The sequence below is a fragment of the Oryctolagus cuniculus genome, chromosome 15, assembly GCF_964237555.1.
Source record: "Oryctolagus cuniculus chromosome 15, mOryCun1.1, whole genome shotgun sequence".
NCBI lineage: Eukaryota > Metazoa > Chordata > Mammalia > Lagomorpha > Leporidae > Oryctolagus > Oryctolagus cuniculus.
In genome coordinates this window covers 35,824,525-35,850,163 of record NC_091446.1, presented here as the reverse complement: position 1 = coordinate 35,850,163, position 25,639 = coordinate 35,824,525, and the positions used below count along the sequence as shown (strand labels likewise).

General features: G+C 39.5%; 1 protein-coding gene and 1 pseudogene across 1 annotated transcript in view; both read left to right on the top strand.

Moving 5' to 3' along the window:
- Positions 1-25,098, top strand: part of LOC100346305 (cytochrome P450 2C1) — a 49,848-nt gene extending 24,750 nt beyond the window's left edge. Inside the window, exons 6-9 of the mRNA XM_002718524.5 lie at positions 7,353-7,494; positions 17,442-17,629; positions 22,093-22,234; positions 24,555-25,098. Coding sequence (XP_002718570.2) covers positions 7,353-7,494; positions 17,442-17,629; positions 22,093-22,234; positions 24,555-24,736 — 654 coding nt within the window. The 3' untranslated portion in view covers positions 24,737-25,098. The remainder of the gene's footprint in view (positions 1-7,352; positions 7,495-17,441; positions 17,630-22,092; positions 22,235-24,554) is intronic.
- On the top strand, positions 9,389-10,317 carry LOC103351380 (KATNB1-like protein 1 pseudogene; annotated as a pseudogene).
- Positions 25,099-25,639: the final 541 nt, after the last annotated feature.

Genomic DNA, 25,639 nt, shown 5'->3' with positions numbered 1-25,639 from the left:
AAGATCACAGGGAATTCAAAGCATATATTAGAACTTATCTTTGGCAAATGGCAGGACAAAGTTACCACTTTTCATTAGTCACATTGAACGTGAATGGCCTGAACTGTCCAGTTAAAAGACACAGATTGGCTGATTGGGTTAAGGAACAAAACCCATCTATTTGCTGCTTACAAGAAACACATCTTTCCAACAAAGATCCATACAGACTGAAAGTGAAAGGCTGGAAAAAGATATACCATGCCAACAGAAATGAAAAAAGAGCAGGCGTAGCCATCTTAATATCGGACAACATAAACTTTACCACAAGAACTGTTAAGAGAGACAAAGAGGGACACTATATAATGATTAAGGGATCAATACAACAAGAAGATATAACAATTATCAATGTATATGCACCTAACTACAGGGCACCAGTTTATCTAAAAGATTTGTTAAGGGACTTAAAGGGAGACTTAGACCCCAATAGAATAGTACTGGGGGACTTCAATACTCCACTCTCAGAAATAGACAGATCAATAGGACAGAAGATCAACAAGGATACAGTAGATTTAAACGACACTATAGCCCAAATGTATCTAAGAGATATATACAGAACTTTCAATCCTACAGCTAAAGATTTTACATTCTTCTCAGCAGTACATGGAACCTTCTCTAGGATTGACCACATACTAGGCCATAAAGCAAGTCTCAGCAAATTCAAAAGAATTAGAATCATACCATGCAGCTTCTCAGACCATAAAGGAATGAAGTTGGAAATTAGCAACTCAGGAATCCCTAGAGCATACGCAAACACATGGAGATTGAACAACATGCTCCTGAATGAACAATGGGTCATAGAAGAAATTAAAAGAGAAATCAAAACTTTTCTGGAAGTAAATGAGGATAACAGCACAACATACCAAAACTTATGGGACGCAGCAAAAGCAGTGTTAAGAGGAAAGTTTATATCAATAGGTGCCTATATCAAGAAATTGGAAAGGCACCAAATAGATGAGCTTTCAATTCACCTCAAGGATCTAGAAAACCTACAGCAAACCAGACCCAAATCTAGTAGGAGAAGAGAAATAATTAAAATCAGAGAAGAAATCAACAGGATTGAATCAAGAAAAACATTACAAAATATTAGGCAAACGAGGAGCTGGTTTTTTCAAAAAATAAACAAAATTGACACCCCATTGGCCCAACTAACTAAAAAAAGAAGAGAAAAGACCCAAATCAATAAAATCAGAGATGAAAAAGGAAATGTAACAACAGACACCACAGAAATAAAAAGAATCATCAGAAATTACTACAAGGACTTGTATGCCAGCAAACAGGGAAACCTATCAGAAATGGATAGATTCCTGGACACATGCAACCTACCTAAATTGAACCAGGAAGACATCGAAAACCTAAACAGACCCATAACTGAGACAGAAATTGAAACAGTAATAAAGGCCCTCCCAACAAAGAAAAGCCCAGGACCAGATGGATTCACTGCTGAATTTTACCAGACATTTAAAGAAGAACTGACTCCAATTCTTCTCAAACTATTCAGAACAATCGAAAAAGAGGGAATCCTCCCAAATTCTTTCTATGAAGCCAGCATCACCTTAATTCCTAAGCCAGAGAAAGATGCAGCACTGAAAGAGAATTACAGACCAATATCCCTGATGAACATAGATGCAAAAATACTCAATAAAATTCTCGCCAATAGAATGCAACAACACATCAGAAAGATCATCCACCCAGACCAAGTGGGATTTATCCCTGGTATGCAGGGATGGTTTAATGTGCGCAAAAGAATCAATGTGATACACCACATTAACAGACTGCAGAAGAAAAACCATATGATTATCTCAATAGACGCTGAGAAAGCATTTGATAAAATACAACACCCGTTCATGATGAAAACTCTAAGCAAACTGGGTTTCGAAGGAACATTCCTTAATACAATCAAAGCAATCTATGAAAAACCCACAGCCAACATCCTATTGAATGGGGAAAAGTTGGAAGCATTTCCACTGAGATCTGGTACCAGACAGGGATGCCCACTCTCACCACTACTATTCAATATAGTTCTGGAGGTTCTAGCCAGAGCTATTAGGCAAGAAAAAGAAATTAAAGGGATACAAATTGGGAAGGAAGAACTCAAACTATCCCTCTTTGCAGAGGACATGATTCTTTATTTAGGGGACCCAAAGAACTCTACTAAGAGACTATTGGAACTCATAGAAGAGTTTGGCAAAGCAGCAGGGTATAAAATCAATGCACAAAAATCAACAGCCTTTGTATACACAGGCAATGCCATGGCTGAGGAAGAACTTCTAAGATCAATCCCATTCACAATAGCTACAAAAACAATCAAATACCTTGGAATAAACTTAACCAAGGACGTTCAAGATCTCTACGATGAAAATTACAAAACCTTAAAGAAAGAAATAGAAGAGGATATCAAGAAATGGAAAAATCTTCCATGCTCATGGATTGGAACAATCAATATCATCAAAATGTCCATTCTCCCAAAAGCAATTTATAGATTCAATGCAATACCAATCAAGATACCGAAGACCTTCTTCTCAGATCTGGAAAAAAATGGTGCTGAAATTTATATGGAGGCATAAGAGACCTTGAATAGCTAAAGCAATCTTGTACAACAAAAACAAAGCCTGAGGCATCACAATACCAGATTTCAGAACATACTACAGGGCAGTTGTAATCAAAACAGCATGGTAGTGGTACAGAAACAGATGGATAGACAAATGGAACAGAATTGAAACACCAGAAATCAACCCAAACATCTACAGCCAACTTATATTTGATCAAGGATCTAAAACTAATTCCTGCAGCAAGGACAGTCTATTCAATAAATGGTGCTGGGAAAACTGGATTTCCACGTGCAGAAGCATGAAGTAAGACCCCTACCTTACACCTTACACAAAAATCCACTCAACATGGATTAAAGACCTAAATCTACGACCTGACACCATCAAGTTATTAGAGAACATTGGAGAAACCCTTCAAGATATTGGCACAGGCAAAGAATTTCTGGAAAAGACCTGGGAGGCACAGGCAGTCAAAGCCAAAATCAACTATTGGGATTGCATCAAATTGAGAAGTTTCTGTACTGCAAAAGAAACAGTCAGGAGAGTGAAGAGACAACCGACAGAATGGGAAAAAATATTTGCAAACTATGCAACAGAGAAAGGGTTAATAACCAGAATCTACAAAGAGATCAAGAAACTCCACAAAAACAAAACAAACAACCCACTTAAGAGATGGGCCAAGGACCTCAATAGACATTTTTCAAAAGAGGAAATCCAAATGGCCAACAGACACATGAAAAAATGTTCAAGGTCAGTAGCAATCATGGAAATGAAAATCAAAACCACAGTGAGGTTTCACCTCACCCTGGTTAGAATGGCTCACATGCAGAAATCTACCAACAACAGATGCTGGCGAGGATGTGGGGAAAAAGGGACACTAACCCACTGTTGGTGGGAATGCAAACTGGTCAAGCCACTGTGGAAGTCAGTTTGGAGATTCCTCAGAAACCTGAATATAACCCTACCATTTGACCCAGCCATCCCACTCCTTGGAATTTACCCAAAGGAGTTCAAATTGGCAAACAAAAAAGCGGTCTGCACCCTAATGTTTATTGCAGCTCAATTCACAATAGCTAAGACCTGGAACCGACCTAAATGCCCATCAACGGTAGACTGGATAAAGAAATTATGGGATATGTACTCTTTAGAATACTATACCGCAGTAAGAAACAACGAAATCCAGTCATTTGCAACAAAATGGAGGAATCTGGAACACATCATGCTGAGTGAAATAAGCCAGTCCCAAAGGGACAAATACCATATGTTCTCCCTGATCGGTGACAACTGACTGAACACCAAAAAGGAAACCTGTTGAAGTGAAATGGACACTATGGGAAACGGTGACTGGATCAGCATAGCCCTGACTGTTAATGAACAACTTTACATTATCCCTATTAGTAGTTTTTTTGTCTGTTCTACTTAATATGACTGGTTTAATTCTGTAATTAATACACAGTTATTCTTAAGTGTTGAAATTTAACTGAAATGTGATCCTGTTAAACATAAGAGTGGGGATAAGAGAGGGAAGAGATGTGCAATTTCAGACATGCTCAAGCTGACTTGCTCCAAATGGTAGAGTTAGAAACATACCAGGGGACTCCAATTTAATCCCATCAAGGTGGCATGTACCAATGCCATCTCACCAGTCCAAGTGATCAATTTCAGTTCACAATTGATCATAATGAAAGAACTAAGAGTCAAAGGGAGCACATAAACAAGTCTAGTACCTGCTAATACTAACTGATAGAATAAATAAAGGGGAGAGTGATCCAACATGGGAAGCGAGATACTCAGCAGACTCATAGAATGGTGGATGTCCTAAACAGCACTCTGGCCTCAGAATCAGCCCTAAAGTCATTTGGATCTGGCTGAAAAGCCCATGAGAGTATTTCCGGCATGGAAAGCCAAGACACTCTGGAAAACACACAAACAAACAAACAAAAAACAAAAACAAAAAAACAAAACAAAACAAAAAAAACCCTAAATGAAAGATCTCTGTGAGTGAGATCCCAGTGGAAAGAACAGGCCTTCAAAGAAGGAGGTAGCTTTCTCTGAAGGGAGGAGAGAACCTCCACTTTGACTATGACCTTGTCTAAACAAGAGTCGGTGAACTCAAAAGGCTTCCATAGCCTTTGAAACTCATGACTGGTGCATAGGGAGATTACTGATGCCATAAACAGGAGTGTCAATTTGTAAAGTCAACAACAGGAGTCACTGTGCACTTACTCCTCATGTAGGATCTCTGTCTTTAATGTGCTGTACATTGAGACTTAATGCTATAATGAGTACTCAAACAGTATATTTCGCTTTGTGTTTCTATGGGGGTGCAAGCTGTTGAAGTCTTTACTAAACTGATCTTCTGTAAAAAAAAAAAAAAAAAAAAAAGAAGAAGAAATTATCAATTCCCAACGTGACTCTCACGGGATTAAACATGACAATAGGTCTGATCTGATTTCATCATCATTTAAAAAATCATCTATTATTTTTCACTTTATGTTTCTGTGGGAGCAAACTGTTGAAATCTTTACTTAATGTATGCTAAACTGATCTTCTGTATATAAAGAGAATCGAAAATGAATCTTGATGTGAATGGAAGGGGAGAGGGAATGGGAAAGGGGAGGGTTGCGGGTGGGAGGGACATTATGGGGGTGGAAGCCATTGTAATCCATAAGCCGTACTTTGGAAATTTATATTCATTAAATAATAGTTAAAAAAAAAAGAAATGATAAAAAAAACAAAAACCTTCTCATCTCAGGAAGAAACTCAGTTTGGGGGGTTCCTTCAGGATTATATGACATAGTGCATGGGATAGGGTAGGTATCTGATCCCCCACAGCATCTCCTGCCAGTTTGATGTGAATATTTTCTCAGTTGAATGGATGTTGGAGTCTCTTGACTTATCTGGACTTCCCTCACAGTGAATTGACTTGTGAATTTATGTATTTAGAGCATCCATGGATGGATGGTGACTGAGGGGCCTCTACCATATGTGATGCCAAACTCTGAAAATTGCAATGTCTTGATTCTAGCCTATATTATTTCAACATATGATCCTAATTCACCCATTTCTATGAATTAAGATTTTATCTGAAAATAAAATAATGCTCAATTAGCAATAGTTTCAAAAATCGTGTGTTTATCTGACTTTTAGGGAGTCTCATGTTGGTTAGTCAAGAACTCGAACTATAGACCTGAAGCTCCATGGACTCAAGTGCCTGATATTTTCTGTCACCACACTTAGTCCATGTGCCTTCCCAGTGATGCTGCAATACGCATGTCCAAAGTGACATCATTACCAGTTCCGCTGTCATATACTCCTATGTATTCTGATTAAGAGGGAGAAAAGAACATGGTGACACCAGAAGTTCACTCTCTTATGTTATTGATGAGAAATATGTTGAATGGCTAACATCGCTGTAAGAGAGATGCTTAAATGCAATTTTGAGTTAAGCAAGGGATGGGTGAAAGAAACAAAGACTGGGTGAACTAATTTACATTCTCTGCCTTACCATCTAGTTGTTATAGTTTTTCTTAAGCTTTTGATTTTAGAGTAGTTTTAAATTTACAAAACAAAAACTGTGAAGCAGTACGAAGAGTTCTCTGATACCTCATACTCAGCTTTCCCTGTTGGTAACATCTTATAATGGTATATGTTTGTCACAATCCATAAGCTATACCCAGTTTTCCCTATTATTAACTCCCTCCATACTAGTATAAAATATTTGTCACCTTTAATGGACCACATCCAGTTTCCTCTGCATTTAAAATCCAAATCCTTTTAATCTATCCCACCCCTCCCAGCCTCCAGGAATTAAACTTTTGTGTTCAGATAAAGGCCTGTCTTCCTTTTTTCCTTCCTTCATTTCTGTTCCCATTAATGAGGGAGAACATGTGATATTTTTTTTCTCTAGCTAACTGCTTTCTTTTTTAAAAAAATTATTTATTTATTTGAAAGGCAGAGTTATACGCCGGCACACCGGGTTATAGTCCCGGTCGGGGCGCCGGATTCTGTCCCGGTTGCCCCTCTTCCAGGCCAGCCCTCTGCTGTGGCCAGGGAGTGCAGTGGAGGATGGCCCAGGTGCTTGGGCCCTGCACCCCATGGGAGACCAGGAAAAGCACCTGGCTCCTGGCTCCTGCCATCGGATCAGCGCGGTGCGCCGGCCGCAGCGCGCTGGCCGTGGCGGCCATTGGAGGGTGAACCAACGGCAAAAGGAAGACCTTTCTCTCTGTCTCTCTCTCTCACTGTCCACTCTGCCTGTCAAAAAAAAAAAAAAAAAAAAAAAAAAAAAAAAAGAAAGGCAGAGTTATAGAGAGGCAGTGGCAAAGAAAGACAAAGAGGTCTTCCATGCGCTGGTTCGCTCTCCAGATGGCTGTAACGGCCAGAACCTTGCAGATCAGAAAGCAGGAGCCAAGAGCTTCTTCTGGGTCTCCCACGTAGGTTAAGGGGTCAAAGGACTTGGGCCATCTTCTACCACTTTCCCAGGCCATAGCAGAGAGCTGGACAGGAAGTGGAGCAGCTGGGACTGGAACCAGTGCCCCTATGGGATGCTGCCACTGCAGGCGGCAGCTTTACCTGGTATGCCACAGTGCCGGCCCAGCCAACTGCTTTCATTTAACATCATGTCCTCTAGTTCAATCCAGTGGATTTGGTTTTAATATTTTAGCTTTTACTATATAAGCATGCTCATCTTTAAGTAAATCTGAGTTTCTATGGATTGATTATGATAAAATATGCTGGCAAAACATTAAATATTCAAATAATTTCTAGGAAAAACACAACCAACAGTCTGAATTTACTATTGAAAACTTGATGACCACAGTGACTGATGTATTTGCTGCTGGAACAGAGACCACAAGCACCACCCTGAGGTATGGACTCCTGCTCCTGATGAAGCACCCAGAGGTCACAGGTAAGTTCATGATGAACGCACAAGGCCGATATCAGCAGGTGTAGGGAAGCCAGTGCTGGTGCCCTCCCTCTTGTTTCTCTTAGAGAAGCTTCATTATTGAAATTTCTGTGCCCCCAGCTGAAATTTGTGCAAATATGGTGAAGGGATAAAAATGAGAGAAATGTGCCTAGTAGGGAAGTGACTGAAGGGGTGAAGACAATGTGAGCAGTAGCAAAGTCATACAACTCTGGGTTGGTGACAACACACTCCAAACAAAGTGTCTGGGCTCCATGAAGGGGGTTTGCAGCAGGCACAGGCATTATGTCCCGGCCTGGGACTGCCTTGCATTTTTTTCTAAGAAGAGAGCGGTTTGATTGGTAGGTGGTATTCCCACAGATCTTTCATTATTCTCAAAATATAGTGTTCTTATCCTGGGGCAATGAAGACTGAGTATTTATTCATTGAAGTATTGTGAATATACTAGAAATGTGAGGAGAAGGCCTCAGAGAATTTCCACAGTCTGGGAAGTATTTTATAAGGTTAAATTTTTAGAAAAATTAACCACAATTTAGGAATAAGTTGTGCCTAAGTGATGTTTTAATCCAGGAATCTGAATACAAAAAAGCATTTGCCCATACTTTTATCTTTTACAAACTTTTTATTTAAATTGAAATTTATTTTCCTTTAAGTAGGCCCTGTTTCTACACATCAGTAACTACTGAGATTTCTCTGGTTAGGAACTCCATTGAAATGATGATAAATTAATTGCAGATGAGAATTCTTCCTGTTAAAGTACTTTACTGTACATCTGAAGCACACAGAGCAGATGGAGGCGTGATACCCAGTTCTCTAGAGAGCCTGAAGTTCCAGCCTAAGTGCCATAAAAAGATTCATCCTGAATGAGCAGGCAGTCTGTGCCCCCACACTTCCCCCCGCCCAACCCTTGGGAAGAAGAGAGTCCCAGAAGGTACAGAGAGGTAAAGCAGAAAACAGGAGGCTCTCCCTGTCCTGGTTCCATCCTCATCTCAATTTATCTGAGAGCTGTTGTCTCCCACGGGGAAGGAAGTTGTGTTCTCCAGAGAAACTGAACCTAAGAGGCCCAGCATAGGGACATCAGTCAGAGCCAGGGAAGGAGGGAGGTGCAGGGCAGACAAAGTCCCCTGGAACGTGGATGCCCTCAGCCACTTTGTGCGTCTTGTCCCTGTAACCCAGCAGCCCTGTGTAAACAGTAGAGAAGGAGTAGCACCAGCGAAAAGACATCCATTTATTGCCATCGAGATAGAAAGTTCTCGCCAAATGCCCATAAACTGAATGAAATGAAAATATCCACCCCAGATGCAGGGCCATGGAATTTCAGAACACGAGGATTAAAAGGTAAATACTAAAACCTTCAGAGACAAGTGAAGTCATATACAAAGAATGAGTATGAGAATGGCCTTAGAATCTTTGAGTAGCTCTCACCTTGTGTATTGTTGTGTTTTGAGACCTACAGATTGATATTTGGTTCTTTGCTTTTGTTTTCTCAGTCAGACACTAGAAGTTGTGCTCCATGCAAGTGTCTTAAATAAAGTGACAGGAAGTTATAAGTTCCAGGAATTAGGAGAGCTCATGATAGAGGCTGTGAGGGTGAGGGAGGGCGATGGCCACCAGACCTGGAAACAATTCACAGTGGACCTGGTGGACAATGCGGGTGTGAAGGGAGACACTAAGGACAAAGCAGTGGTACTGTTTGATGTTGTCAGTAAATAGAAAATTAATGCTCTCAATTTAAAATATATACAAGCAATTGCAATAATGCAAAATTCCTATCTGAAATTGGGAATTGAGGTTTGAATGGCTGTGAGGGGCATGGCCAGGGAGTCTAAGGATACCCTAGGCTCACCAGCACTTGGGTGGCCTGAGGCTCCCAGATACCATGAGGGCAGATTTTAAGATTATAGCATCTAAAAATCACAATGTTAAAAAAACGGAGATTTTGTAATGATAGTGAGGATCATTCTGCTAATCTGCCTAGAAAAAAGGATCTCTAATTTCACTGAAAACACAAGAAAGAAGTTAAGAAATCTCCTGAACAATTGAGTACTTACATAAGTAGAACAGTTGGACAAGCTGTGGAAATGGAAGATAAACTACATAAGGTGATACATTGCAGAAAGTTCTTCATCCCTTTCCAAATCCTTGTTACAGAGAAAAACAGTCCCCTAGCAGTGGGGGCTGTGACATGGCAAATAAAGAATGAACTGGCTGTACGGTCCAATTGCCTAAACAATTACACCATGGTAGTTCAACATACTTGGCTAATTTCAGGGACACTAGTTCTTCACAGCCGGGAAGTCCATCATTAAAATATAGCAGGTTTTTTTCCTTGGGTTTCTCAGGACCATGAAACAGTGGCCCAAGTTTACTCAGTAGGAATCTGAGATTGAATTTAGCATTAGCTTTCTGGAGACATTGTGGTGGAAGTGAATGTGTAGCTTGTTTAGTGAGGATAGAAGGTCTTGGAGTTGTAGCAGATTGCCTTCTCATGCTCACCTATAGTTTACAGGAAGAAAATCACTGTATCGCCCTTGACTGCTATGTGGAAGTGTTGCCTATAGTAACATAACATCATCGCTTAAAAACAGATTTGAAGAATATGCAACAGTTGGTTTAAACCAGCTTCAGTCATAAAAATGTGGTGGACAGAACTGTCATCCAAATCAGAAATCATAAGTGATGGAAATATCAGATTTTAAATACTAGTTAAGTGTAATGTGGGAAAAGGAAAACCATCTTACTTTGGTTCCAGCATGTATATGAAATGTAGCTAAGAATATAGATCCTTTTTTATTAAAGCTGCATTGAGATTTTTTTTCTACTAGAGAGTGTTTTTTTTTTTAACTTTTATTTAATGAATATAAATTTCCAAAGTACAGCTTATGGATTACAATGGCTTCCCCCCCATAACGTCCCTCCCACCCGCAACATTCCCAACTCCCACTCCCTCTCCCCTTTCATTCACATCAAGATTCATTTTCAATTCTCTTTATATACAGAAGATCAGTTTAGCATACATTAAGTAAAGATGTCAACAGTTTGCTCCCACACAGAAACATAATAAAGTGAAAAATACTGTTTAAGTACTAGTTATAGCATTAAATCTCAATGTACAGCACACTAAGGACAAAGATCCTGCATGAGGAGTAAGTGCACAGTGACTCCTGTTGTTCAATTAACAAATTGACACTCTTGTTTATGGCATCAGTAATCACCCTAGGCTCTTGTCATGAGCTGCCAAGGCTATGGAAGCCCTCTGAGTTCACTGACTCTGATCATATTTAGACAAGGCCATGGTCAAAGTGGAAGTTCTCTCCTCCCTTCAGAGAAAGGTACCTCCTTCTTTGATGACCTGTTCTTTCCACTGGAATCTCACTCGTGGAGATCTTTCATTTAGGTTTTTTTTTTTTTTTTTCTTTTTTTCCCCAGAGTGTCTTGGCTTTCCATGCCTGAAATACTCTCATGGGCTTTTCAGCCAGATCCAAATGCCTTAAGGGCTGATTCTGAGGCCAGAGTGCTGTTCTATGGGTCTGCTGTGTATCTCACTTCCCATGTTGGATCATTCTCTCTCTTTTTTATTCTATCAACTAGTATTTGCAGACACTAGTTTTGTTTATGTGATCCCTTTGGTTCTTAGTCCTATCATTATGATCAATTGTGAACAGAAATTGATCACTGGGACTAGTGAGATGGCATTGGTACATGCCACCTTGATGGGATTGAATTGGAATCCCCTGGTATGTTTCTAACTCTACCGTTTGAGGTAAGTCAGCTTGAGCATGTCCTGAATTGCACATCTCTTCCCTCTCTTATTCCCACTCTTATATTTAACAGCAATCACTTTTCAGTTAAGTTTCAGCACTTGAGAATAATTGTGTGTTGATTACAGTATTCAACCAAAAGCATTAAGTAGAACAAACGAAAAAAATACTAAGAGGGATAACATATTAAGTTGTTGTTTTGAATAGATATCCTGAGACTATATGATATCCGAAACTAGTCTCTTCTGAAAACTGTAAATTGTGAAATAAATAAAATTATTTCTTTTAAAAAGCCACATATTAAAAGCGGTAGTGAAATTCGTACAATCTACTTAATGTTGCAGGGAAATAGTATCCAGAAGGAGCACCTTCAACTTCAATGAGGTGAAAGTGCACCAGATTGTTCCCCTTTACTGCACTTGGGATTTCATGGCATTGTTTAAGAACTACTGGGGCCGGCGCCATGGCTCACTAGGCCAATCCTCCGCCTTGCGGTGCTGGCACACCAGGTTGTAGTCCCGGTCGGGGCGCCGGATTGTGTCCCGGTTGCTCCTCTTCCAGGCCAGCTCTCTACTGTGGCCAGGGAGTGCAGTGGAGCATGGCCCAAGTGCTTGGGCCCTGCACCTTATGAGAGACCAGGATAAGTACCTGGCTCTTGCCATTGGATCAGCATGGTGTGCCGGCCACAGCGCGCCGGCCACGGCGGCCATTGGAGGGTGAACCAACGGCAAAGAAAGACCTTTCTCTCTGTCTCTCTCTCTCTCCTTGTCCACTCTGCCTATAAAAAAAAAAGAACTACTGGGTCATACTGCAGTCATGCATATGAATATAATTTATACTTTGAAAAAGTAAGACAGGACTTCTTCCTAGAAACTACAAAAACAGATCATTTTTAAATATTGTGTTTTACTTAAAAGACACTTAGGCTGGCACTGCGGCTCACTAGGCTAATCCTCCGCCTACGGCGCTGACACCCTGGGTTCTGTCCCGGTTGCTCCTCTTCCAGTCCAGGCTGTGGCCCGGGAGTGCAGTGGAGGATGGCCCAGGTCCTTGGGCCTTGCACCCACATAGGGAGACCAGGAGGAATCACCTGGCTCCTAGTTTCAGATTAGTGCAGTGCGCTGGGCGCAATGTGCCAGCCATAGCGGCCACTTGGGGGGTGAATCAACGGAAAAAGGAAAACCTTTTTCTCTGTCTCTCTCTCTCTCTCTCACTGTCTAACTCTGTCAAAAAAAAAAAAAAAAAAAAAAAAAAAAAAAAAAAAAGACACTTAAACCGGTGCAGCTACTTCCTTATATTGAAAGAACCTTGGAAGTGAAAACATCAAAACAAATAATCAATATTAAATTTTTTTTGCTCACACTGAGATGCTGTGTGAGCAAAACACCTTAATTATTACTGTGCCAGTGTATTATGATGCCAATGTTTTTGGCATGATGAAATCCTGGAATTAAATCAAGGGTTTACATAAATATTTCCCACAATTTTCTAAACTTGAGAATATTTTTAGTCTCTGATTATTTTTGCCAGAATTATCATGTCATGTATGCTTGTATGTATTGTTCCTATATAAAGAAAAAAGTGAATATGTGTTTGCATGAATATTTAACTGGAAATGTATATGGAGTTAGCTACTTTATAATAACATTTTAATTGTATATTGATTTCTAATATGTTTCATTTCCATGTGATTTAGACTTCCTTCATTTGAGTAAATTCATTAAATATTTTTTAAAAAACAAGAGATTGGAATAGACGCTTTAAACATGAATGTACAAAAGATAAAACATGATCATAATTGTCTTGTCTGTGATCAGTGCACTGTAAATCATGGTGGTGTAAACAATGAACAGTGATATAGTAAAAACTGCAATACAAAAATACTGGAAAATGGAGTGAGGCAAAGTACATGTGTACAAGTGTGTTTTTGTATATTTTGTATGAAGAGATGATGCAGATGTGTAAGTCCTCATGCCTCCTACTAGCAAGTTTTAGAAATCATTTAAAATAGATAAAATAAAAATTAGAGTCATTTAAATATGTGAATGTAATCCTCAAAAATCTAAAAATAGATACTGTATGATCCTGATATTCCACATTTTGGTATATAGTCAGAGGAAATCAACTCAGCATATCAAAAAATATTTAAATTCCTAGGTTTATTGCTGCAGAATTTACAATACTTTAGACATGGAATAAACTTTGATGCCTATCAACAGAGTAGTGGGAAAAGAAAACATGATATACATGCACATGCACACACACATATGTATATACACACACAACACACACATACACATATATACACACATATACACAGACACAATGGGATGTTATTAAGCTTTAAAAACAATGGTGTCTTATATTTTAGAGCAAAATGGATGGAGCTAGGGGCTATCATATTAACTGAAATAAGCCAGACTCAGAAAAACAAACATTATATGTGCTTTCTCATATGTGGTACTTCCAAAATGTCATTTTGAATGTAGAATAGTGAGCATTACAGTTGAGGGTGAGGAGTCAGGGATAGAGAGAGGCTGGACAACAGGTTCCCAGACACAGCTCCACAGAGGGGACGAGCCCCAGTGTTCTGCAGCATGGGGGGCAGCGGGGTGACTGCAGTTCTGGGTTACTTCTTCTGTCTTCTATGAATTGTAGAAGAGAGGACCCTGAAGACTGTAAACACAAAGTGATGATGAAAGACAGAAATGTTTTGATCAGGACCTCCTGTATACATTTACTGAAATACAAAACCCAATAAATATGTATAGTGATTAAATGTTAATTCAAAAATTAAAAAAATGATAGAAATGCTAATTTAAACTGATTTACTTATCACACATTGTGAATATATGTATCAAATTATCACACTGTATCCCATAAATATGAACAGTTGTATAATAGAAACAAGAGTATGAACATAAATTTCAGAAGAATCTTCCATAATGTTTGGAAACAAGCACTTTGGAGTATGTACAGAAGAGTTTTCTCCTTTTTTGGGGGAGGGGGGCATTTTTTTTAACTTGTATTTAATTAATATAAATTTCCAAAGTACAGCTTATGGATTACAATGGCTCCCCCCCCCCATAACTTCCCTCCCACCCGCAACCCTCCCCTTTCCCTCTCCTTCCCCCCTTCCATTCACATCAAGATTCATTTTCAATTCTCTTTATATACAGAAGATCATTTTAGCATATATTAAGTAAAGATTTCAACAGTTTGCACCCACATAGAAACATAAAGTGAAAAATACTGTTGGAGTACTAGTTATAGCATTAAATCACAATGTACAGCAAATTAAGGACAGAGATCCTACATGAGGAGTAAGTGCACAGTGACCCCTGCTGTTGACTTAACAAATTGACACTCTTGTTTATGGCATCAGTAATCACCCTAGGCTCTTATGAGTTGCCAAGGCTATGGAGGCCTTTTGAGTTTGCAGACATCGATCTTATTTAGACAAGAGTCATAGTCAAAGTGGAAGTTCTCTCCTCCCTTCAGAGAAAGGTACCTCCTTCTTTGATGACCTGTTCTTTCCACTGGGATCTCACTCGTGGAGATCTTTCATATAGGTTGTTGTGTTTTTTTTTTTTTTTTTTTTTCTTCCCCAGAGTGTCTTGCATTCCATGCCTGAAATACTCTCATGGGCTCTTCAGGCAGATCCAAATGCCTTAAGGGCTGATTCTGAGGCCAGAGTGCTGTTAAGGACATCTGCCATTCTATGAGTTTGCTGTGTATCTCGCTTCCCATGTTGGATCGTTCTCTCCCTTTTTTATTCTATCAACTAGTATTTGCAGACACTAGCCTTGTTTATGTGATCCCTTTGGTTCTTAGTCCTATCATTATGATCAATTGTGAACAGAAATTGATCACTGGGACTAGTGAGATGGCATTGGTACATGCCACCTTGATGGAATTGAATTGGAATCCCCTGGTATGTTTCTAACTCTACCGTTTGAGGTAAGTCAGCTTGAGCATGTCCTGAATTGCACATCTCTTCCCTCTCTTATTCCCACTCTTATATTTAACAGCAATCACTTTTCAGTTAAGTTTCAACACTTGAGAATAACTGTGTATTGATTACAGTATTCAACCAAAAGCATTAAGTAGAACAAACAAAAAAATACTAAGAGGGATAATGTATTAAGTCGTTCATCAACAGTCAGGGCAAAGGCTGATCAAGTCACCGTTTCTCATAGTGTTCATTTCACTTTAACAGGTTTCCTTTTTGGTGCTCAGTTAGTTGTCACCGATCAGGGAGAACATGTGGTATTTGCCCCTTTGGAACTGGCTTATTTCACTCAGCATAATGTTTTCCAAATTCCTAACAGGGATCACTTTTCAGTTAAAATTTAAACACCTAAGAATAATTGTGTGTTAATTACAGAGTTCAACCAATAGTACTAGAACAAAAAAAAATACTAAAATGGATAAAGTATTACATTGTACATCAACAGTCAGGACAAGAGCTGATCAAGTCACTGTTTCTCATAGTGTCCATTTCACTTCAGCAAATTTCCCCTTTGGTGCTCAGTTAGTTTTCAAGTTGCAAATAAACTCACACACTGAACACACAAATCAATACCCAGATACAAGTGTGTTTATAGAATTCTCTTTAAATATAATATATCACTTTGCTATGAAACTCATTTTTGATCTGTCAAGGTAATTTTTGGAGTTAACATTCTGTACATATTTAAATTTAAAGCATTTTTAATATCTGTTTGTATTTGTTATACCATATGTTAATGTGCAGGTGTGCACAGATTTCTCTTAATGCCTAGTCTGTAAGAGAGTGAAATCAAAATACTTCAACATGTCAACGGAAGATGGCATTAAATATAAGTTTATTTTCTTTTTGGACAAGTTGCATAGGTAAGATTGTTGCTATGGTTTAATTATCATGTGTATATCTCACAAGAGAGAGCAAATCAAATAAAATATGCAGGATGAGAAAAGCAGGATGATATAGCCAATGGAACATATGATCAGAGTCTGCTGTGATGTGGGTAAATTACTTGAGGTTGATCATCTCATGTCTTTTTTTAAAGTTTTATTATTTATTTATTTATTTGAAAGTCAGAGTTACACAGAGAGAGGGGAGGCGGAGAGAGAGAGCTTCCATCCACTGGTTCACTGATTTACTCCCCAATTGGCCTCAACTGCTTGAGCTGCGCCAGTTCGAAGCCAGGAGCCAGGAGCTTCCTCCAGGTCTCCTATGTAGGTGCAGGGGCCCAAGGACTTGGACTATCTCTACTGTTTTCCTAGGCCATAGCAGAGAGCTGGATCTGAAGTAGAGCAGCCGGGACACGAACCGGCGCCCGTATGGGATGCTGGCACTGCAGTAGGCGGCTTTACCCGCTACGCCATGGTGCCGGCCAATCATGTCTTCTTTTTATGATGTGGATTTAACATTAAGAAGGATAGGGCTGGCGCCGTGGCTCACTTGGCTAATCCTCCACCTGTGGCGCCGGCACCCCGGGTTCTAGTCCCGGTTGGGGTGCCGGGGTTTGTCCCGGTTGCTTATCTTCCAGTCCAGCTCTCTGCTGTGGCCCGGGAAGGCAGTGGAGGATGGCCCAAGTGCTTGGGCCCTATACCCGCATGGGAGACCAGAAGGAGGCACCTGGCTCCTGGCTTTGGATCTGCACAGTGCCGGCATTAGGGGAGTGAACCAATAGAAGGAAGACCATTCTCTCTTTCTCTCACTGTCTATAAAGCTACCTGTCAAAAAAAAAAAAAAATAAACATTAAGAAGGATGTTATGATGATTGAATCAAAAATACATGGATTGTTTGGTACATAGTAGGATTCTGAATTTTTTATTTACATTTTACAATTCTATGTAAATCTTTAGCATGGCATTTTATCAAGAGAATGAAATGTATGTGTTACTTTGGAATCATAAAAATTATGTATATCTACAAAAGATAAGCTGATTTTTGTGGAAAAAATTGAAATATAAGCATATGCTTTTCATAATTAGATTTTTCCATAAATGTTTTGTTGTTCCTTATCTGTGTCTTTAACACAATGATTCTTTCTGCAAGTCTCTGTGTGCTATGGTCTTTTAGGGTTGCTTGGACACCTTCATCATGATTCACTTAGCCCTCAGCTGCTATGAGAAATGTGCCGCGTTCTCCTATTGAAGATTTCTTACTTGTGTCTTCTCAGCTAAAGTGCAGGAGGAGATTGAGCGTGTGATTGGCCGACACCGGAGCCCCTGCATGCAGGACAGGAGCCGCATGCCCTACACGGATGCCGTGGTGCACGAGATCCAGAGATACACTGACCTCATCCCCAACAACGTGCCCCGTGCAACAACCTGTAACGTTAAATTCAGAAACTACTTCATCCCCAAGGTAAGTTTGTTCCTTCTACACTGCCTGTCTATACTTTTGTAGTTTCCAAACAAGTATGGCTAGACAAGAATGTCATAAATTCCTCTATAGGCACAAAATGAGAGCAGTGCAAAACTCTTATGCTGGGTAGCTTCATAGGCTTTTTGCTTTTCGTGGGTTGAGTTATAAAAAACTATGTACACACTTTGGTCGCTGGGGCCTTATTGTTTTGATAACATTATGTCTAGCAGCCTTGTTAAATTCATTTATGGTTACTAATAACTTGTAGATTCATGTGTAATTTCTACATACACAATTCTGCAATCTGGTTTAATGTTTTTTTTTTCCTCATTATTTTTCAGTTCTCATTATTGCACTGTTTAACCACAATGGGTTCTAGAACAGTGTTGAGTAGAAGACATGAATGTGGGCATCCCTGGTTGATACGTGATTTCCAGTATACAAATACAGAAGACCAACTCTATACTAAGTAAAGAGCTCAACAATTTTGCATGAAAAAAGAAATAAATTATTCCTCAACAGTTGAGACAAGGGCTGTTCAAAGTTAATGCATCTCAAAGTTAATTTCACTTGTTTTATGTTTTTAGAAACTTAGTTAACTTTAAAGAATGACACATCTTTTGCGAGCACTTAGGCATAACTTATGAGACCTAAGAATATCCTCCACTTAATAAATTGAAAGAAAGTCAGTCCTTGAGAAAGAGTTTTATCTTTAATTGAAGAAGCACCTTAAAAAAATCAAGTAATGGAGTTGGGCACAGGCATAACTAAAACTTATGAGATATAAGAATATCCTCCACTTAATACACTAAAATGAAATAGATCTTTGAGAACAAGTTTTACAGTAAACTCTCATAATACCACTATTTGAGGATAGAGGTCTTATATGGGAAGTTAATGCACAGTGGCTCCTGTTGTTAACTTAACAATTAACACTCTTATGTAGGATGTCAGTGATTATGCGAGGCTCTTGACATGAGCTGCCTAGGCTGTGGAAGCCTTTTGAGTCCACAAACTGCATCAGTATTTAGACAGGACCATAAGCAAAGTGGAAGTTCTCTCCTCCCTTCAGAGAAAAATAAATCCTTCTTTGATGACCACTTCTTTCCACTGAGATCTCACAGAGGTCCTTCATGGAGGACATTTTTTTGCCACCCTGTCTTGGTTTTCCATGCCTGAAATGCTCTCATGGGTTTTTCAGCCAGACCAGAATGCCTTAAGTGCTGATTCTGAAGTCAGAGTGCTGCTTAAAGCAATTGTCATTCTATGAGTCTGCTGTGTGGACTGCTTCTCATGTTGGAGCATTCGTTCCTTTTTAATTCTGTTATTGTTACCAGACCCTTAATCCTATTTATATGATCACTTTAACATTTAACCCTATTCCACATATTTTTGATGTGAAGGTAATGTTGACCTCATAAAATAATATAGGTAATGTTCCCTACTGTAAGTTTATTTTTATTTTCTTTCCCTTCTTCCTTATTCTTTTTAAGAAACATTATTTGTAGGGGAGGGAGAGAGAGAAAGAGAGAGAATGTAATCCATAGGTTCATTCCCCAAAATTCTGCAAAATGGCCATTGTTGTTCTTAACCTGAGAACTGGGAATGCAATCCATGTCCCCCTTATGGGTGACAGGAACTCAACCAGGGCCTCCCAAGGATTTGCGCTAGCAGGAAACTGGAGTCGGGTACTGAAGCTGGGAACTGAACCCTAGTACTGAAATGTGGGACACAGACGTCTTAACTGATAAATTAAACATGCTCTTTCTGTTCTTATTATGTCCATTTTAAATTCTGTCTTTGGAGTGCTTAATATGTGTTGGTGAAGTGCTACATTAACATATGAAAAAATAAGTCTCTCCTGAGGTTCATCTTCTACAAAAGGTCCATCTGTCCTTCACTAGGCTGACAGAATATTGTTTGTCTTTTTAAAAAGAATAGTTGAGAGGCTGAGAGCAGTAACAGTGAAAAGAGAGAGAGTTTCTGTTTTCTGGTTCAATTCTCTAATGCCTGGGCAGACTGGGTTGTGGATCTGAGAATGCCATGTAGGCCTCCCACATGGGCAGCAGGAGTGTGATTCCTTCTTATCATTTATGCCAGCAGTAGCAGAAATCTGGATTTAGGAGTCAGAGTTGGGAATTAGACCTAGGTATTTTGATACAGGTTGTAGGTGTCTTAACTGCTGCCTACTCTGCCAGGTTTTGTTTGGTAATACAGGGCTAGACATTTTTTATCCTCAGTGTTACAACACCAAAATCTGGGGAATTTTAAAATAAATTGAAGTCAGCACAGTTTTATTTGGTGGCTTACATTTTATTTGAACTGATACGAATCTACTTCTTTTCCTTATTTGTCCTGCTCTGTGTGAATATTTTAATATTTTATTAGAGTGTGTTTGATTACATGGTGTTCTCCACATTATTGAGAGCATCATAAAATCTGTGCAAACATCTTGTAAAATCTTTCTGAATGTCTACGTAATTCTGAATTTAAAACACTGGGTTTTAAAGGTTTCAGATAAAGAATTGTATTATTACATCTCTAATAAAACACACGTTCATATTTTAGGAGCTGTAATAGAAAAGCAGGAAGAGGGTAAAATTGACTCCTATAGAAAATTTTGAGAAGGTTCATTTGAACAAATATGGGGAATAAAAATTTCCCCCAAGTTGAAGAATGGTCACTGGCATTACGTGTGCCATGATTAAATCTCTTTCCAGCTTTCCAGGTAATTTGAGTGCCAGCAGGATGCATGGGGAGAATCATAGCTTCATGCTTATGTAGAGATTGGAAGGAGAGTTACTTGTGTAGAGAAATGAGGTAGGTAGTATGTTCTTCCAACTATTTCCTGAAAATGGAAAATCCAAGTGGTATTCAGATATGCAAATTACTGCTACAAAAGGCAGAACTTTAGTATGAACTTTGGTTCTGATACTGTTAGCCATCATTTAGGGAAAAGTTTTTTTTTTTTTTTTTTTTTTTTTTTTTTTTTTTTTTTTAAAGACAGAGTTGAAGAGAGAGTTAGAGACAGAGGAGGTCTTCCATCCATTGGTTCACTCCCTAGATGGCACGAAGGCTGGAGCTGTGCCAATCCGAAGCCAGGAGCCAGGAGTTTCTTCCGGGTCTCCCACACAGGTGTAGGGGCCCAAGCACTTGGGCCATCTTCCACCGCTTTCCCAGGCCATAGTAGAGCTTCTGATCTGAAGTGGAGCATCTGAGACTTGAATCGGCACCCATATGGGATGCCAGTACTGCAGGGAGCAGCTTTACTCACTACTCCACAGCACCAGCCCCAACATGATGTTTTGATACAGGGGTAACGTCAAAATCAGGGCAAATATAAGTATCTCCTCAAACATTTGAAAACATTAAGAATCCTTTATTCTGTTTTTTTTTTTTTAAAAGATGTACAGTACCTGTTTTTAAACTATAGCTACCTTATTGTACATTAGAACTTGTTATTTGATAAATCCAATCTTCATTGATACTATCTGAATTATTGCATAATGATGATTTCTCTGATTTTTCATGCCTTATTTTTACACTGATTTTTGAAAAAAATATTTTTATTTATTTGAGAGATGCAGGGAAAGAGAAGGGGGGAGAGAGAGGGGGAGAGAGAGGGGGAGAGAGAAAGAGAGAAAGAGAGAAAGAGAGAGAGAGAGAGAGAGTCATCTATGTACTGTTTCACTCTCCAAATGTATGAGATTCAGAACTCAGTTTGAATTTCCCAAGACTCAAGTACTTGAGCCATTACTTGCTGTCTCTCAGGGTGCACTTTAGAAGGAAGCTGGCATTTCAAGCAGAGCTGAAACTAAAAGCCAGACATTGCAATATAGAATGTGGGCATCTCAAGTGACATAAAATCACTACTTTAAGCATCAAGCCTGACATTTTTTTAAAATGTAGGATTCACTTGTAATGAAGAGTTCCCCTACATTTTTAAATTGAAAAATAAATATTGCATTAAAATAATGAGGAATAAATAGATTTAAGTGTACTTGTTGGTATCATCCTAGAAGTCCTATTAAGTTTCATCAGGTTATCACCTAAAATGCCCTATGAGCAATTTCCAAATACTCCTGACTTTTCTCAGGTCAGCACAGGCTTCCTTTTTAGATGAAAGCCCATATATGAGTTGTGTGAAAACTGAGCGAGGGATTAGAGTAACAAGTAAGGACAGGACCTGTGTCCAAGCTTTGTGAAAAATAGAGGGCCTGCAGAGGGTTTGACAAGCGCGTTCCCAAGTACTCAGCCCATCCAATGCTACTAGAGGGTGCTGAGGACAATCTGCTTTTGGGCTCAAACTTTTTCCTGTTTATTTCATTTTCTGGCAGGAAATGTCAGTGTACGTCTTTGCACATGGATTTGCTATCTACAGGCAAATGGCTTGAATGAGGTGATTTCCATCCTTTCTTCCGTTCCTTGGCTTCTTTAGGATTCAGTTTGTCTGCTTTTTCCAGGGCACAGCTGTGATAACATCACTGACTTCTGTGCTGCATGATGACAAAGAATTCCCGAACCCAGACCGGTTTGACCCTGACCACTTCCTGGATGCCAGCGGCAACTTTAAGAAAAGTGACTACTTTATGCCTTTCTCAGCAGGTAACAGAAAGTTATTTCCATTTGAACCTCAGGGACAAGACAGATTTTGGGGATGAGTTGAAACTTAGGTTGTTTGTTCCATAGAGCTGGTAGATTCGCTCTTTGTACGTGAACAGGTGCACCACTCCCATGGCCCATGCCTTTCTTGTGGTACATTCTTATTTTACAGCCAGGTTAGTGGAGTTGTGGGGTGTTGATCCAGTTCTTCCAAACTGAGAATGCTGAAGTGTAAGTTAATCAAACTCTGCCTCTAAGTGCATCTAGCTACACATGTGCTCCTCTTAGAATGTGCATGTCATTAGGCTTTCTTCGCCTATTATGAGAACGGTATATGGGCTGATAAATCTGAGAATCTTCTCTGTGGTGACCTTCATTCTGAGTAAGCTGTAGGGATATAATTAATATCTCAGATCATAAGATGATTTCTTAAGAGGCTCCCGTCCAAGTCAGGAACTATATGTTCTGGAATAGCCGGAATATTAGAATCCAGAAAACGAGTGCTTTGAGAAAGGAAAGCACAGGCTGCTAAGGAGACTGGATGGGGTAACTATTTTCTGTTCATTGACATCCTGGAGCTAACTGACAGCAGAGGAGAAGATTGAATTGCCTCAGAGGAGACAGCAAGGAAAGGAGCGATGCAGGGCACTGTTAGGAAGACAATGGACTTCAGGAGCAGGGCGTTCTCTGTAGATCCAGGGGGTCATATAAATCTAGGAAGGGGAAATTCTGGGAATGTGGAGGGTGCTCTGAGGTGATCGCAGAGTACCTGAATCTTCCTACACTCATGATCATACACCTTGGACATTTAGTCTCCACAGCTAAATTGAGTGTACTGAGTCTCTACATGGAATCCCATTTCCTTTTCTCTGTGTCTTCAATCTTTTGGGTCTGGCATCATACACGTCAGCATGTGAAGGTCTGGGCTCTTCTTTTAATGAAATCGCATTTTTTTATAAAAGATTTTTATTTATTTATTTAAGAGGCAAAGCTACAGACAGAGAGAAGAAGATGAGAGAGAGAGAGAGAGAAAGAGAGAGAGAGAGAGAGGTCTTCCACTCACTGGTTCACTCTCCAAATGGCCATAACCATTCTGAAGCCAGAAGCCAGAAGCCAGAAGCCAGGAGCTTCTTCCAGGTCTCCCATGTGGGTGCAGGGGCCCAAGTATTTGGAACATCTTCTGCTGCTTTCCTGGGCCATTAACAGGGAGATGCTATTGGGATGATGGCACTGCAGGTGGAGGCCCAACCCACTACAACACAGTGCTGGTCCCTGAAAACACATTTTTATCTGCATAGAAAAATAGAGAATAATGTTTAAGGTGATCCATGTTACAGTGGATTGTGAATATGATGAGGTAACTTAGAGGAAGAACTTGGGATTACAAATATTGTAAAGAAGAAGAGTCATAAGACATAGGTTCCAAAGGAAGCAGAGGAGAGGCGATCTTAGATCAATGGGATAGTGCTGAATGAAGCTTGAAACTTCATGGTGGACTGGAAATTGATGAAGAGGGGAGACTACAATTGAGTAGAGTGGAAGGAGTGATATTGATCATCAGTCCATGAACAGATTGTGAAGGTCCAAATCAAGCCATTTGGACCTCATTCTAAGGTAGGGACATGAGAGCCACTTATGGTTTTAAACTCAAAGAGTGATCCATTTAGACATATGGATTTGAAATTGCCCTGGGGGGAAAGAAAGGCTTTGAATATTCTGCCACAGTTTCAAAGGGACATAAAATATGAGGGCACTTTTAGGTTTATGGAAAATAATATGAAATTATGTCCATCTTGATGAAAAACATTGTTATCCAAGCATTAGAGAAGTCCTCAATAATTCTTTGCAAATGCATAATATGCAAAATTTTTGATGGATTTCAACTGTTTCTGAGCCATAATAGACTTACATTTCCATTCCATTTTATCATGAGTTTTCTGAAGTATATTTGTATATGAGCAACCTCCACTCAACCTTTCTCTCTTCAACCCTCTGCACAAGAAATGTGTGTTTCTTAAAAAATCTGGTCTAAACTCAAAGTGTTTATAATGTGGCGATGTTAATGAGATGTGTGGCACAGAACTTATATTCAATAAACATTTGTAAAGTGAGGGACACCTGATATAATCAGATGTTATATGGATAGTAAGTGCTTATCCTTTGTTCCGTGTGTGTATCCAACAATTCTCCCAGTCATCCTGTCTTCCATCCACCCACCCTTCTGCTCAGTCCTTGAGCAAGCAGTCACTGCATACTTCTTGTGATAATTTCACAACCCAGTGCTTGGGTAACAAATCCTCTGTGCTTTTTTTTTTCTTCTCAGGAAAGCGAGTGTGTGTGGGAGAGGCCCTGGCCCGCATGGAGCTGTTTTTATTCCTGACTACCATTTTGCAGAACTTTACCCTGAAGCCTCTGGTTGACCCAAAAGACATTGACATCACTCCACTCTCCACTGGGTTTAGCCGTGTGCCACCCTTGTACAAGCTCTGTCTCATTCCTGTCTGAAGACAGGTGATGTGGCTGCTGCTGGGCTGTCATCTGCTATCCCCACCCCTCCAGAGCAGCTTCCTACTCCTTCGCCTAGCATGGGTCCCTTCTCTGTCATGTCCTCTGACATTTATTCATTACTCAAGACATAGCCTCCATTAGAGAGGTGTTTTTTTCTTTTTGGTGTCTCTTTATAAATGTGTATCTGCTATTCCTTATCATCTGTAACTCTTGGATTGATCACCATAGGGACTAATACCTGTCTAATGCTGAGTTATTAATATATTATCACTATAAAATTGAGCAAGATGGTTGGTATTTGACAATTCAGAATCATTTCTCCTTTATGTTTTTTCAATAGAAGCATTATTAAATGTTGACTCAGTCTCAAATTTTCTTTCTTTTGTACATAATGTGAGAAGAAATGAAAGAAAACAAAGTCCCTAGAGGCCATGCTGGTTCTTATATTGATTGGCACAAATCTGCAAAAATAGAAGAAGAGCAGTCTCTTGAATGTCACCTAGAGGTACTGGAGACTTGGATGTGAAAGAAAGAAACTATGTTCAGGAGTAGTTACCACCTGCTGGGAATTTTTTTCCAAGGTTTAAACTAATTTATATTAGTAATTACACCAAACATTGCTTTCCTTTTTTTATTCCATCTTGTCCTTTTTTCTTTTTAAAAATTATTTATACAACGTGAACAAATTTCTTATATTTCATATATATAAATTTAGGGGCATAGTGATACTTCCCACACTACCCACCCTACTGCCCATGCTCCTATCCTCTCTCTTCCTTCCGTTTTATTCTTTCTTTTAATTTTTACAGTGTTGGAGAATTTTAAGAGGATTAGCTGAAGGAGCTTAAAGTATCCAAATACATGCCCCTGATTTGATGATATAGTTGACACTATAAAAAT